This window comes from Phascolarctos cinereus, unplaced genomic scaffold (genome assembly GCF_003287225.1).
Source record: "Phascolarctos cinereus isolate Bilbo 61053 unplaced genomic scaffold, phaCin_HiC Scaffold_2;HRSCAF=192, whole genome shotgun sequence".
Classification (NCBI taxonomy): Eukaryota; Metazoa; Chordata; class Mammalia; order Diprotodontia; family Phascolarctidae; genus Phascolarctos; species Phascolarctos cinereus.
Genome location: NW_027555625.1, coordinates 357,488,634 through 357,505,671, shown reverse-complemented (window position 1 = coordinate 357,505,671; position 17,038 = coordinate 357,488,634). Strand labels below are relative to the sequence as shown.

The 17,038-nt window shown below is 36.3% G+C and overlaps 1 protein-coding gene across 4 annotated transcripts in view; it reads right to left on the bottom strand.

The window, feature by feature from the left end:
* The window catches only part of MOK (MOK protein kinase), a 110,309-nt gene that overhangs the window by 47,929 nt on the left and 45,342 nt on the right, over positions 1-17,038 (bottom strand). For 2 of the 4 annotated variants that reach the window (XM_020971191.2, XM_020971190.2), the window contains exons 3-4: positions 3,802-3,891; positions 1,800-1,870 (exon numbers count right to left, since the gene is read on the bottom strand). The exons of 1 other annotated variant lie outside the window; for it this stretch is intronic. In XM_020971191.2, the coding sequence (XP_020826850.1) occupies positions 1,800-1,870; positions 3,802-3,891 (161 nt within the window). Of the gene's footprint in view, positions 1-1,799; positions 1,871-3,801; positions 3,892-17,038 lie in introns of those variants that run through there. One more of the 4 variants, XM_078150404.1, reaches the window with a different exon arrangement.

The window sequence follows — 17,038 nt, the reverse complement described above, 5'->3', positions numbered from 1 at the left end:
ATTCTTATTAAAACAGCAAGGATTGGCTCAAGTTACAATATGATGACATCATCATGAATAAATGTATATGAATGCCTATTATATGTCAGTTACAAAAAAGAAAGAGGTATTAGGCATAGTTCCTGCCTTAGAAGTACGTGCATGGGGCAAGTAGGGGGTGCAGTGGATAGAGCACCAAACCTGGAGTCAGGAGAACCTGAGTTCAAATCTGGTCTCAAACATTTGACACTTACTAGCTGTGTGACCATGCGCAAGTCACTTAACCCCATTGCCTAGCCAAAAAAAAAAAAGTACATGCAATCTAATCAGGGACATAGGTCATATATATAAAAAGATAAATGATAATGCAAGGTCGTGTATGCTATCAATGAGTGGCACAGTCAGTAGTGTCATATAGGGAATTCAGAGAAAGAAATAATTACCAAGGGCTGGGGTGGTCAAGGAAGGTTCACAGAGGAGATAAGACTTGAATTGGACCTTGACGGAGGGGCCAAATTTCGACAAGCAGAGAGGATGACCGTAAAGCTATGAAATTCTCCATTTTCTACAATCTGTCTACATCAGGCCTGTACAACCTGTAGCCTGCAGCCTTTGGACCCTTTATGCCCAAAGGATTTGGGGAAGCCTGCAAAAAATGTAGAAGATGTATTCCTCTACATTTTTCGCAGGCTGTCCAAAGTCCTTTAGCGAGCCACAGGTTGTATAGGCATGGTCTAGATGGAGAGGGATGTTTCAGATTAAATTTCTCCAATTAAACACATTCCCTTATCCTCGGGGGTTAAACCTTTTAATTCAAAATTAAATTGCTTTGAATATTTGTGTATATATTATCACAGAAATTCTCCCTTACACTTGAGTTTTGAGAATTAACTGTTATATGTGTGTGCTTCAGAAATGCAGACTATCAACAAGCTAGGTTAACAGTAAAAAGATATTACAAGCCAAATGAATAAAACTGAATGTTTTTAAACTGATTGTATGATTTGTCATATTTTACATTAGATATAAATCCACAAAAATATTCTAAATCATATACAGCATATGTGACATGTTTTTTCTGACACTTCTAAAGAACAAGGTGTCCCACATAAGTAGACTTTCAGATAAACGAGGCTTTAAGCATAAAACATTTTAGAATCATAATAATTGTAAATGAAAAGCTTAAATCTTTTACCCTTCTTCCCTACCTTCTTAGAGTATGTTGAACATAATTCAATCTTTTTTTATAATAATCTCTTTTATGATAAATATTAATTACTGTATTTTACCATAATACAGTGGTGTTCTCAGAGGCAACTGAGCTATGTAAGGTCATTTGTCCCTTACACTAAATGGTTCTGAACTCTGTGCTTTTTAAGTTCGTTTTTTAAAGTCTTACTATAAGGCAGTCAATTGTCACTTCTGTGCCTTTGCTGGGCTCTAGGCATACTCTCCCCTTCCTGGTTCTAATCTGCCAAAAAAACCAGATACTAAACTTGTTAAAATTAGAGTAAATATACTCTGAAGAAGGGTTTGAGAGGCTTGCCTAGGATATCACGGTCTTATTAACATTTGTTTTGGATCCTCTAATGGTTTATCTATTTCCTTTCAGTTTGAAATCATAGTCACAGCATCTCAAGTTGCTGAATAAGAAATCTCCAGTGAGTGAGTACAATGTCACTGCACTATGCATTAGTTATCACTATCACTCCAAAATAATGATTCTCAAAAACTAAAGCATTTCAACATATATAAAGAGGTCTAACAACTCTATGTTTTAAAATAGGTCTTTAGATTGGCTTTCAAGTTAGTCAACGTACCTCGTATTAGCTCATAAATATTCATGTCCATAAGTTCACATATTAGTGCAAGAGAACCAGTTTTTCTGTCACTGAAGAAAAAAGCATTTTTTATTCTGTTTTCTCCTCATCAGGAAATATAATCAAGTCTTCATTTCATTTCTAAACATAGTTTGTAAACATAAGGCATTCCTACACATTGTACAAAGACAACAGCTTAGTGATTAAAAGGGAAGGTTTTGTTTTAAATCAATATTTATAAACAGATAAAATTAAGTTGAAATAATAGTAAGAGTTTAGTTCAAGGTAGAATTCTAAGTCTTTTTTTTATACAGATAACATAATATCTTAAGGACACCTAACAGGCAGATATCTAGGCTGCGCTTTGCAAAAATAAAATTAACAAGATGCAGAATGAAGAGAAAATCCCAATATGAGGGGTCTGCTAAGTAAAGAAAACAAAAGAAATTTTAAAAATCATTCCAATTCAAAACACTAGCTTTTGGACAGCATGGAGTGAATGCAGAGCAGTGGACTTGTAACCAAAGAAACCTGGGTTCAAGTGCCCCAGCTCTGCCACTCACTGCCTGAGTGGCCACAGCTAGTAAGTACACCTCTTTGAACTTCAGCTCCTTTACCAGTCAAATGTTGAGAATAATATTTTATTACCTCTCTGCCTGCCTGCCTGCCTGCCCCCACAGGGCAAGGAAGGTACTTTGTGAACTCTAAGGTACCAGGTAAATATAAGCTGTTATTGTTATTACTGTATACATGGAGAGAAGAGTTTTACTATGCCTTAACTATCAAAACTTATCTATAAAACTCTTGAGAAATGAGAAAAGAATGGAATCATGAATCAACCACAGCAAAATTATGAGGAAGACAACAACTATTCAGCACATGCCTGGTTTCACCTTAATTCCAATTCTCCTTGAAGCAGATGGATGGAGATACTCAAACAATTTTTTTGCATTACCCCAAACACACTTTAGAGACATTTGAGCTTCAAAAAAGAAATTTTTTAAGGATCCCTGAGAGTGGTTCTTTGTCAGTCTAGGGAAAATGAAACTGATTTACTCAAGTAGTTAATGACAGTCAGGAGTAAATGTCACTGAAAAAGAGGTGTCTAATTTGGGTGAGTTTTCTATTGGGTTTTAAGGACCAAGATTTTGGTGCTTAGTTGGAGCCAGGTCTCTGAATTTAGGGCTGCTTTCTATCAATACATTTACTGAAGCAGTTCACAGAAAATTAAAGCCAGAATCTTTGAAGCCACAACTCTATAGCTGTCTCTAAAGTTCCATTTGGACCTATCAAACTAGGAATTTCACCGTTATAAAACTGGCTCCTAAGGAGATGTTGTATATTGCATGTTTGGCTACAAGGTAAACTTTAAAACAAAATCACCTAGTAATTGGAACTGAATAAAAATTCCTCTTAAATTATATACCTTTGTTAGGAAAGGTTATTAGACACTAAGCAGTAAACAAACTGCATAAAGGAAATGGAAAGATCTTGCCTTTGAAATAGGTTTACAACATTTTCCCACAAAGTCATTAACAAACTACTAGACTGTAAACTACATGACTTCAGGGACTATGTCTTCATTAGTCTTCGTATCGCCTCCAGGGCTGAACACAGTAGGCCCTTAATATATGTTGCATGAATAAACAAATGTATGTATTCAAATTTCAAAACATGTTCCTTAGTGCCAGAGTCATTCACTAAACTTTCTAACACTGACCTACATATTTTTCTATATAATCTAGTTTTTCCCTTGGTTGTTTTTTCTTTCTTTTGCATATGTTCTACTCATGAAGTGAATTCCAGCCAGGGAAGCCAGAAATCCTGTGCGCTCATTAAACGTCCAAATAAAATGGAGTTTAGGTTAAGAAAAAAAAGACATAATTGTTTTTCTGAGCAGCCAAAAAATGTTTAAAATCTTGACATAAACTTTACTTTCTGTTAAAGAAAGATTAAATCATAAGCATTAAAATATAGAAAACTGAAAAAAAATTATACTTACAAGACAACTTCATGCAATGTAAGAATATTTGGGTGTGGATTCAGGCGCCTCAGTGCTTGTATTTCTCGTAGATTATTCACTTGCTCAATGCTATTTTATAGGTAAAAAAAACACTTAGATTTGTTTTTTAAACAGTATAATTTAACATATAGGGTCACAACTATTAAAAAAAAGAACTACTTCTGGCACAAAAACTATATTCTAAATTCTGCTATAATAGCTGTAGTTAAAGAATGGTTAAATGCACTGATTTCCACCATTAACCTCTGAAAATCAAGGCTTATGTAGCTTTGGAAACACACTAAATTTGTCCTTGGTTACACTCCCAGAAGAATTTTTTGGCTTTTTTTTTTTTGCACAAATGAAACAAAGACAGAGATAGAGAAAAAGAGACAGAGACACTTCTTTGGTCTACTTTAGAATTATCTAATGTTTTGTTTAAAATTTGACACTAACATCAGTATAAATTAAACTTGTTTAATAACTATTTACATTAAAATTAATTTTCATGCATAAAATATCATAACACTTTTAAAATATCAGTCTCTGTAAATCCTCAACAGAATTCTTTGTCCTTTCTCATTTTCTGTTAGTATCTACTTTATTCTTCTGGTTCTGTTTTGCTTTGAATTATTTCATAAAGGCTGTTTCAGATTTCCTCATGGTCCTCATACTTGTTTGTCTTAATTATATTATAATTTCCATTACATCAATATAACATAATTAACATAACCATTCCTCCATTTAGGTTGTTTGCCCTTTCTTTGCATTTGCATGGAACACTGCTCTGAAAATCTTCAAGCAATTCTTGTGTTTTTATTAGCACTTCTCAACAGTGGAATTACTGGATCATATGTTTATACTTGTAATGTTTATTACATACTAGAAGACTGTTATCTGAAAATATTCTCGAAGTCTATAATCCCCCAAATATTCTATTCCACCAGTAGTGAGTGAATCTGTTTCTCCACAACATAAACATTCCATTTCATTGTTTTTATTTGTTTTTGCCAATTGTTTTAATTTGCATCTCTTACTATTAGAGACATTGAGTATTTTTTCAAGTAATTATGAACAATGTGTTTCCTCCTTTGAAAACTATCTGTTTCTTTCCTGTGATAATTTATACAGTGTGGACTGGAAATTACCACTGTGGTTTATTTTTCTTATCTGCTCTGCACATTTTTTCATTTCACTACAGTATTTAATCATTCCATTTTTAGTTATAAAGGTTATGCTTGTGTTAGGCTCCATTTTTAAAAAATTTTTCAATTTTATTCTAGACTCAAACACCAGAACACAACAACAGAATAGAGAAAAAGAAAAACATATCATAAACTTAAACATTGGAACTTAATTACAAAGTAAGAAAAGAAAAAAAGCATGTCATGTGCATAGCAGAACATGAGAGGATTCAAAATATGTAACAATAAATTTTCATTTCAAGAAAGCCTGTATGAGGGGCAGCTAGGTGGCACAGTGTATACAGCACCAGCCCTGGAGTCAGGAGGACCTGAGTTCAAATCTAGCCTCAGACACATAACACTCACTAGCTGTGTGACCCTGAGCAAGTCACTTAACCCTAATTGCCTAACCAAAAAAAAAACCAACAAATCTGTATGATAAATACTACATGTTGTGTTAAGAGCTGTCCATCTTTTCTTTGCTGCCTTATAAACTTTTTTGTTCTCTGCTGTGCACTTTTTAAACTTTGTTCTTTTTTTCCCTTCCCCCCCAAAAGCTACAATTGAATGCAGATATATTTCTCTGTAGCTATAAATATATACAATATACATATATACACATACATACATTCATAGACTTTCCCAAACAAATTCTACTCATGATCTTTGTTTTTATGTTTGTACAGATCTCTTGTTTCCTATCCCTCCTGACTCCTCTACTTTACTTTTACCGGCTCTCTTGCCCTTCTGTTACTTAGCCTTCTTCCAAGGATCCTTCCCCTATCCTCCCATTCCCATAAATCTAAACACCCTTCGATAGCCCCTATAATCTATTCCCTCACCCTCCCCTCTAGAGATCCCTCCCTTGTCCTCTCCCCCCTTCCTATTCCCTCACTGTTTTATTTCTTCTAAATTTAGAAGACTTTTATACTCTTCTAAATATATATGTATTGTTCCCTTTTAAACCCATTCCCAGTGAAAGTAGGTTACCAGAACTACCAGCCCTCATCCCCCCACCTAATTCTCCCGTATCAATTCTTACTCTTTCACCTCATTTGTATAAAAGAATTACTCTTTTTAGCTGTTCCTAAATGGTTTTACTTTTTAAAGTCATATCATACTCAGATCTCCCCCAATCTTTCTTATGAACTACCCAATTATTAATAAAAATCTTAGACATACGTTTTACATTTTACACATATAAAAAGTAAGCAGCCTGTCTTCAATGAATCCCTTGTAATCAATCTTTGGTATAATTATGTACCTTATGTTTCTCTTGGCTCTTGTATGTCAAATCTTCTATTAAATTCAAGGTGTTTTTTTTTAACAAAATCTTGGAAGTCTGACAGTTAATCAAATGTCCATTTTTTTTTTCATTCAGGATTATACTTAACTTTGCCAGGTATGACATTTTAGGCTGGAACCCCAGTTCTTTTGCTTTTCGATATATAATGTCCTAAGACCTGCAGTCCTTTAATGTCTCCGCTGCTAGGTCTTGTGTGATTCCAATTGTGGCACCATCATATTTAAACTGATTTTTTCTTGTTGCTTATAATACTTTATCCTTGAGCTGGGGGTTTCAGAATTTGACTATAATATTCCTAAGTTTTCCTCATAGGATCTCTTTTAAGTGGTGATCAATGGATTTTTTCTATTTCTACTTCCCCCCCTTGTTCTAATGTTTCAGGAAATTTTTATTTAATTATTTCTTGTATTATTGTATCAAGATTCTTTTTTTGATCATAGCTTTCAGTTAATGATATTTTTATATTTTCTCTTCTTGATCTATACTCTATATCTGTTGTTTTACTTATGTTTTACTTCCTCTTCTATTTTTCATATTTTTAAAATTATTTCTTGATCTCTTACAATTTCGCTGGCTTCACCTTGCCCAATTCTAATTTTCAAGATGTCATTTTCATTCTTAAGATTCTGGATCTCTGGGGCAAGCTAGGTGGCGCAGTAGATAGATCATCGACCCTGAAGTCAGGAGGACCTGAGTTCAAATCTGGCCTCAGACCAAACACTTACTAGCTGTGTGACCCTGAGCAAGTCACTTAACCCTAATTGCCTAAAAATAAAAAAAAAATTTAAAAAAGATTCTGGATCTCCTTTTCTAATTAGCTGACTTTCATAGTCTTCTTGTTTTTCTTGGATTTTTTTTTAGTTTTCCTCAGTCTCTTTCATTTGGTTTTTAAAGTCTTTTTTAAGTTCTATGAATTCTTTTTGGGCAAGTTGACATTACTCTTTGACGTTATTCTTTGGGGTACAAGGGGGTTTCTTTGCTTCAATATCCTCCTCTGAAGATGAGCACTGGTCTTTTCTATATTCCCATAATAACTTTCTATGGTTGGATTCTTTCTCCTTTGACTTTGCATATTTTTGTAGTAATAGCTTAATTTTTGTAATCACCTCTAGCCCTGGGGTATGGGGGATGGTGCCTCTTGCCCAGATCTTCAGTTCTCCCCTTTAGCCTGGAACCAAAGCCAAACCTCCAGCCTCCTGTAAGTGTCCACAGCTAGGGACCTTCTAACCCACTGCTTCTGTACTCAATGGGCTTGTGCTGGTTCCTTCTCGCCCTGTGATGAGATCATCCCTGACTTCTTTTAATATTGCTGGCTTTTGCTTCTCTTCTGTCATTTTCCTCCATTTCAGTACTTTTATATCTGCTATTTTCTCTCTCAGAGCTTTGATTTTTTGAAAAGATCCTATATCATACATTTAATTTTTCCTACTCTGCTGTTTGTGGTTTTGTTTTGTTTTTTAATTCTGCAGTGAGAATTCTTTCTTTTGAGCTAAGTCCATTCCTCATCTTTGGTACATATGAAGTTTTAATCTCATAACAAAAAGAGAAAATAAAGAAGGAACAAATAATGGTTCAGGCCATGAATCAGAAAACAATTCAGAATAAACTGGAAGTGAAGAGAAATAATGAGGACAAATCAAAGAAATGCTTCTTGGAAAAGAAGACAGCAAAAGAAAACTACTTAAGAGGCTGATGGAGAAGTAGGGAGAGAAGACTTTTCAACCACTTGCCTAACTGAGCAGGGAAAGAAAAGGGGCAAAAGAAGGGGTGAAATAAATGAATAAAGAAGATTAAGACAAGCATTTATTAAGTGCCTACCAGGTGTCACACACTGTGCTATGCACTGGGAGTACATATAAAAAACATGAAATAATCCCTGTCCTCAAGGAGCTTACATTATTATTGGAAGAAACAACATGTAATAAACCTAAGTGTATACAAAAATAAATACAAGGTAATTTACTCCTTGGCACAACAGTCCATCTTTTTTTTTTTCCACCAATATTCTCCTTCAATTAAAATCCTAATAAAAACATGGCCTGGCTTCTCCAAAGTTCTGCCAGATAAAGCAAAGCAAACCAAGCTGGAAAGGCAGGATTGCGCATGGCCTCAACAATGGGCAGTACACCTGCTGTCTGAGGACCAAACCAGCTGTTTGGTTCTCACCTCGGAGTGATGAATTTGTTGGTCACAGACACTCCCAAAGAACATCTACTAAATTATTACAGGAGGTGCAACCTGTGTTGATGGAATAATCATATGATTTCAAACTAATCTAGTTCAATCCCTACCAGAAAAAAAAAAGGTACCCCCTACAACATCCCAACAGTAGAAGGAATGATGTGATTAGAGTCTGGGGATCTGGGTTCAAATACTGATTTTGCCATGTGTGACGTTGGACAAGTCAATCAACCTCTCTGGGCCTTAGTTTCTTTATCTCCAAAATAAGAAATTGAACTAAATGACCTCTAAGATCCCTTCTACTTCTAAATCTATGATCCTATTTCACAAAATAGGAATTGGCTGTTGAAGAAGAAATGATAGGAATTGAAAGAACAAATGATCACCCTATCATGGAATCAATGATAGAGAATGGGAGGAGAGGAACACCAGGAATAATCTGATATGTACTCTAGATTTTAAAAGATTTCAGAAAAAGAATGAGTATGATCCCACAACCTACTATTTATCAGAGAAAAACAACCTCCAAGGATTTAATGTTAACATATGATGACATATAATATTGAATAAAATGAACTGTTCAACTCCAGTTTTGCTTTTCTCTTCCAAGCAGAATAATCTTTAGATTAGAAAGTATAAGGGTGAGTGTCTACCTCAGATCATTTTAATCAGCAGAAGGCCCAGACATCTTCATTGAGTCAACCAAAAGTAAATTAGGTGTGGATAATTTTTTTTCAACCAATATGAATTTCAATTTTTTATCTGAATTTCAATCTCAAATTTTTCCATTTTCAATCTTTTTTCAATTTGAAAAGATCAGTGGGACTTTGGGTCACTGGATGAAAGTAGATGATGCCACACAAGAAATATCTTGTATTTGGCTGACACAGCTCAGGGCCTAAGGAACCCAGGGAGTCAGTTCATAATCACAGATTTCAATAGTAGTCCAGTCAAGTGGTGGTCAGGGCCAGTGATGAAGGACTAGTGGGAAGGAACTGCCCTTGGCAGGGGGTGAGGCAGACAGGAGGATTAAGTTTTCTCTCCCCTACTGTCCCTCCCTCCACCACTGACCAAATGATGACCTTAAAAGTGAGAGTTATGGAGCTCCCACTGGCACTGATGGCAGTTAAATGAGGAGCACTGCACCAAGGAGCAAACTGTGGGGACCCAGCCCAGGAGCCACCACGCGATGTCCTGCAGCAAGAGAAATGGCTTTGCCACATCTGAAAGTGACCCTGACAAGATGAAATGTTTGTAGTAGTTACTTTACATTTGAGCCCCTTTGCCCAGGGGCTAAGGTGATAGAGAGGAGATGCCCTGGCTTGGGGGCAGGAGAGATTTTGTTGTTGTTATTTCTATTTCTTTTCAGTAAACATCCATTTGTAAAAGTAAGTGATATTAACTAATTAGATGATATTGGGATACTAACTATTGATCACTAATATTGGGAAGAATACTGAATTAGGGGTATAAGCCAAAAGCATTAGAAAGAACCTCAACACTATTCAGGGGTAATCCTAGAGCACTAATGGAGACATGCAGACAGCCAAACTCCCAAGACCCAATCTGCTAGTAGTACATATAGAGCATAAGTCCAGAATTTCACTACAATAATATAAATATTTAGTAGAAACACATTGTTCCCTGCAGATTAACCCAAGAGGCCTAGGAGTAGCAGTACCCACCACAGCGTTGGCCCTGCTTCCAACCAAGGCTTTGAAGCCATCATTTCTGGTAATTTGGTTTTCTTCTTTCTTTTTTTAAATTAAATTAACCAAAGGCTTATCTATTTTATTGGTTTTTTCATAAAACCAGCTCTTAGTTTTATTTATCAGTTCAATAGTTTTCTTAATTTCAATTTTCTTAATTTCTCCTTTGGTTTTCAATATTTCTAATTTGGTGTTTAATTGAGGATTTTTAATTTGTTCTTTTTCTAGTTTTTTTAGTTGTATGCCCAATTCATTGATCTCCTCTTTTTCTATTTTATTTATGTAAGCATTTAGAGATATAAAACTTCCCCTAAGAACTGCTTTCGCTTCATCCCATAAGTTTTGGTATGTTGTCTCATTATTGTCATTCTCTTGAATGAAGTTATTGATTGTTTCTATGATTTGTTGTTTGACCCAATCATTTTTTAGGATTAGATTATTTAGTTTCCAATTATTTTTTAGTCTATCTTTCCATGGCCCTTTATTACATATAATTTTTATTGCATCATGATCTGAAAAGGATGCATTTAATATTTCTGCCTTTCTGTACTGGATTGTGAGGTTTTAATGCCCTAGTACATGGTCAATTTTTGTATATGTGCCATGTACTGCCAAGAAAAAAGTATGTTCCTTTCTATCCCCATTCAATTTTCTCCAGAGGTCCATCATACCTAACTTTTCTAATATTCTATTCACCTCCTTAACTTCTTTCTTGTTTATTTTGTGGTTAGATTTATCTAGTTCAGAAAGGGGGAGGTTGAGGTCCCCCACTAGTATAGTTTTGCTGTCTATTTCTTCCTGTAACTCCCTGCACTTCTCCTCTAAGAATGTGGGTGCTATACCATTTGGTATATGTTTAGTAATGATGTTACTTCATTGTCTATGGTGCCTTTTAGCAGGATGTAGTTTCCTTCCTTATCTCTTTTGATAAGATCTATTTTTGCTTTTGCTTTGTCTGAGATCAGGATTTCTACAAAGCCATCATATTTCTGGAGGAGCAACCCTTGTGGAGAAGGGACCTGCCATACCTGTGACTATCGACATCAAATGCTGACCTAATGCCACTAACAAGACTAGTAAATAAGCCTACCTTAGGCAACAAGCCATGCTGAGAGAGAAACAAGTGGCACCATGGTCAAGTGGGTCAAAACAACTCAATAACTCTGGTGGAGATGGCCCAGGAGCTGCTTAAAGCTCCTGGAATAAGAGTGGCCCCTAGACCACCAACTGGGATTCCAGCTAGGCTTCTTCTTTATGGCCAACGTTGAGAAGAGCATCCTTTGGAAAAGACGCTCACCATTCCCACTACCACCAACACCAGCCACCACTAACTAGCAGGTAAACACAAGAACCATAAGAATGGCAGTACTACCACCCCAACCTTCTCTCAGATTACCAGCCCTGCTTTTAGCCTGGATGTCAAACCACAGGGAAATAACTCTCTATGGAGATGTTCCCTGGCAATTTCCTCTGAATATGCTTAAGCCCCCACCTTCTCAGCAACCACAGCTATTGGAGAACCAGGAAAGAAAGTTCTTGCCACCAAGATCCTTGGCACCATCAAATTATTCAACATCAGAAAATATGTTGAGGGTTGGGAAGAAATACAATGAGCTCTCCACCAAAACTCCTGCAAATAGATCTAGAAAATGTACCAGACTGAATCCTGATCAGGAAATCCAAGAAAAAGTCACAGTGAGTCACTTTTCTAGCTCAGGGGAGCACAGACAGACAATGAGGTTTCTGGACACTAAGGATGGAGTCTGGACAGAAGCAAGCCACATAAAGTATTTAGTGCAAGAAGACGCTAAATACTAGGGTAAGACAAGGCCCAATAGCCCCAGGGTGCCGTGACCCCAAGCAGGATTTGGAAACAAATGCCAACCTGCAGCTTTGTCAATCAGTACTCAGTTCTGGGTAATATATCTAGGGTAGACTGAGAAGGGGACCTGCACTGAGGGTGGCATTCCAGGCCGAGTGAGGAGTAGTCTTGTGCCTTGGCCTATGTACCAAGAGACAAGCAAGTTCAGAAGCAAACAGCAGTGGTGTGGCTTACACCCTCCCTCCCCCCAGGAGCAGAGCAGGCTCTCAGCTCCAACTTCTATCCAAGTCTGAGGCCTGCAGAAGAATAACCAGGATGGGAATTCCAGATAAAAGTCCAACTAGCTAATTGTGGATGAGTTAACAACAATCTACTGTTGCTCAGAGCCAAACCCAGGTCAGAAACTTGCAGATCTCAGACCAGGGAAGCAGCTATCAGATTTTGCCTTGGATCAGATGACTCTGAAAGCACTGATTGCCTACAGGTCTCCAGCCTAAGCTGGCCCTGACAGCTTGGCACAACACAACAGTCAATACACCAAGAACCAGGGCAACAGGACCAGCCTGGACCTTCCATCCAGAAATACAGAATCCAGCCGTAACATAAAGTCTGAAGTCATGAAGTAAACTGGAAGAATGAGTAAACCAAAAAAGAATCTCACCATAAAAAACTATTATGATAACAGGGACGCTTAAGACACAAACCCAGCAGAGAATAACTTTAAAACATCTACATGCTAAGGCTCAAAGGAAAACACAGCTTGGACAAATTCAATTAGAATTCTGGGAAGAGATAAAGAGATTTGGGGGTTTTTTTAAGAGTTTACAACATTTTTTATAAAAGATGTCAGAGTACCAGGGTGGGGGGGACACCAAAAAAGAAATCAGAGGTAAAGAAGAATTGGAAAAAAAATTAACAGTTTGGCAAAAGTAGTATAAAACTTTGCCCAAACAACAAACTCCCTGAAAATTAGAATGGACCAAATAGAAGCCAATAACTCCATGAGACTGAAAAAAATGCAAGGTATTTCAGAGTAAAAAAAAAAATTAACCTGGAAAACAGATCAAGGAGAATAAAAATTAATATTCATTAGACTACCCGATTTCCATGACCAGAAAAAAAAGCCTAGATATATTACAAGAAATCTTTTTTAAAATACTTTTTCCAATTACATGTAAAATTTAACATTCTTTTTTTTAAATTTTGAGCTCCAAATTTTCTCCCTCTCTCCCCTCTGCCCTCCCTGAGACAGCAATTTGATATAGGGTTATACATGTGCAGTCATGCAAAACATGTTTCCATATCAGTCATACTGCAAAAGAAAACACAGACCAAAAAAAAAATTTTTTTTTAATTTAAAAAAAGAAAGTAAAAAAGTGTGCTTCGATCTGCATTCAGACTCATTCAGACTCCATCAGTTCTTTCTCTAGGGGTGGATAGTATTTTTCATCATAAGTCCTTTGGAATTGTCTTAGATCACTATATTGCTGAGAATAGCTATTCACAGTTGATCAACATGCAATATCGCTGTTACAGTGTATGATGTTCTCCTAGTTCTGCGTACTTCACTTTGTATCAGTTCATGTAAGTCTTTCCAGGTTTCTCTGAGAGCATTTAGTTCATCATTTCTTATAGCAAAATAGTATTCCGCCACAATTATATACCAAAACTTGTTCAGCCATTCTCCAATTGATGGGCATCTCCTCAATTCCTAATTCTTTGCCACCAGAAAAAGAGCTGCCATAAATGTTTTTGCACATATAGGTCCTTTCCTTTTTTTTTTCTTTTAATTACATCTCTTTGGGATACAGACCCAGTAGTGGGATTGCTGGGTCAAAGCATATGCAGTTTTATAGCCCTTTGGACATAGTTCCAAAGTATTCTCCAGAAGGGTTAGATCAGTTTACAACTCACCAACATTGCATTAGTGTCCCAATTTTCCCCTATTCCCTCCAACACTTGCCATTTTCCTTTTCTGTCATATTGGCCAATTTGATAGGTGTAAGGTGGTACTTCAGAGTTTCTTTTAATTTGCATTAATCTAATCAATAGTGATTTAGAGCATTTTTCATATGATTACAGATAGCATTGATTTCATCATCTGAAAACTGCCTATTTATATCCTTTAACCATTTACCAATTGGGAAATGATTTGGATTCTTACATATTTGACTCGGTTCTCTACATATTTGAAAGATAAAGTCTTTATCAGAGATATTTGCTATAAATTTTTTCTCCAGTTTTTTGCTTTCCTTCTAATCTTGGCTGCACTGGTTTTGTTTATGTAAAACCTTTTTCATTTAATGTAATCAAAATTATCTATTTTATATCCTGTAATGTTCTTTATCTCTTCTTTGGTCATAAACTCTTCCTTTATCCATAGATCTGACAGGTAAACTATTCTATATTCCCCTAATTTGCTTATGGTATCACCCTTGATGTCTAAATCACGTACCCATTTTGATTTTATCATGGTATATGGTGTAAGATATTGGTCTATACCTAGTTTCTACCAAATTGCTTTCTAGTTTTACCAGCAGTTTTCATCAAATAGTGAGTTTTTGTCCCAAAAGCTTGAATCTTTGTGTTTATCAAATACAAGCTTACTATCATCATTTCCTACTGTGTATTTTGTATTTACTCTATTCCACTGATTCAACACTCTATTTCTTAGCCAGTACCAGATAGTTTTCATGGTTACTGCTTTGTAATACAGTCTGAGATTTGTTCCTACTAAACCACCTTCCTTCACATTTAATTTCATTGATTCTTTTTTAAATTAAATTTTATTTTTTTCGCTCAGCAAAATCCATCTTCTCTACCTCTCCCTCCCAAATTGAGAACATAAGAAAAACAAAAACTCTGTTATAAACATATAGGTAAGCAAAACTATATATATGAACACTCACAAATATCCATATATAACTATATGTATATAAACATATATATTATATTAGAAATATTTAGATATCAAGATATGTCTCATTTTATACCCTGAATCTTCCACCTCTCCATCAGGAGGTAGACAGTATATAACTTCTGGAATTGTGATTTGTTATTATGCTGATCAGAATGTCTAAATCTTTGACAGTTGTTTGTCTTTATGATATTGTCATCATTGTAGAAATAGTTTTGGTTCATTCACTTTATTCGGCATCAGTTCATTTAAGTCTTCCCTGGTTTCTCAGGAGCCATCCCTTTTATAGTTTCCTACAGCACAACAGTATTCCATCTTATTTATATGCCTTAACTCATTCAGCCATATCCTAATCAATGGACATACTTTCAGATTCCTATTCCTTGTTAACTTAAAAGGAGTTATAAATACTTTTGCATTCCTCAGTTATCCAAACTATAGTTTGTTTTGCATAAAACTAATCCCTCCCTTAATCTGCCTCTCCTCTAGTTTCCCCTTCTTTCTTTTCAATCTAGAGAAAAAAGGGACCGGAAAGGCCATTTAGTCTAACCCCTACATTTTACACACAAGGAAACTGAGATCCAGGGAGCTGTTAAGTAACTTATTTAAGGTTACATACGTATTAAGTATCAGAGGTGGAACTTGAACCCAAGCCTCTAACTCCAGAGCCAGTTCTTTTTCTACTGTACCACACGCCATGGTCTCATCCCTCATTACTGGTAATTAGGTTCATTCAGGAATTATTTAGCACATGGAGGAATTCCTCAGCCCAGTCCTTTGGGCTCCCCTAGGTTTCCAAACAAGACTGTTGGAAAGTGCATACATTGATCTTGCTTCTGCTGGCAATACTGCCTGAGAAATGATAGCAAGGTACAATGGCACATAATGGAGTAGGTAATGTATTGTGCAAAATGGTCTTGATGTGGTGGCAAAGGCAAGTGCCAACAGCCAAGCCCCACCTTTGCATAAAACTTCTCTATATGACTGGAATGCCCATCTTTTCCACCTCCACAATCACCTCTACCTACTCAAACCCTAGCAATCCTTTTAAGACTCAGCTCAGACGCCATCTCCTCTATAAAACCTTACCTCATCTTTCCAGTTTGTAACAACCCTTCCCCTCTCTAACGTTTTTTGATATGGTTTTATCAATAGAAATGACATGAAAGAAGAAACATTACCAAATGCTTTGCCACTATACCCTAAAGGCCCATAGGGCCATTCCATCTGAGTTACAGCCAAAACATCTCACATGCATTCTCTCTCCCATTAAAATGTGAACTCCTTGACGGCACTACAATTGCCTAGTTCTATTTGTATCTTCATCATTTAGTACAATGCCTTATATGTAATGTGGTTTTTTTTGGGGGGGGGTTGTATATACATTTATTTATTTTCAGTTTTCAATATTTACTTCCACAAGATTTTGAGTTCCAAATTTTTACCTCATCTCACCCCTCCTCCCACCCCAAGATGGCATGCATTCTGAATATCCCTTCCCCTAGTCTGTCCTCTCTTCTATCTCTTCCCCCTTTCTCTTATCCCCTTCCCTTTCTATTTTCCTATAGGGCAGGACAGACTTCTGTACCCCATTTCCTGTACTTCTTATTTCCCAGTAGCATGTGAAAACATTTTTTTAAACATATGTTTTTAAAACTTTAGGGTTCAAATCTTCTCCCTTCCTCCCTCCCCAACCGCCCTCATTGAAAAGGCAAACAACTCAATATAGGTTATACATGTGCAGTTATGCAAAACACTTCCATAGTAGACATGTTGTGAAAAACTAACTCTATTTCCCTTAATCCTATCCTCCCATTTATTCTATTCTCTCTTTTGACTCTGTCCCTCCTCAGAAGTATTTGCTTTGGATTACCCCCTTTCCCAATCTGCCCTCCTCTCTATCATCCCCCTGCTCTCTTATTCCCTTCTCCCCCTATTTTCCCATTGGGTAAGACAGATTTCCTTACCCAATTGAATGTGTATGTTATTCCCTCTTTTTTTTTTAATTTTATCGATTTATTTTGATTTATCAACAATCACTTCCATAAGCTTTTGAGTTGAAAGTTTTTCTCCCCCTTCCTCCCCCCTCACCCTCCCCAAGACGGCATACAACCTGAT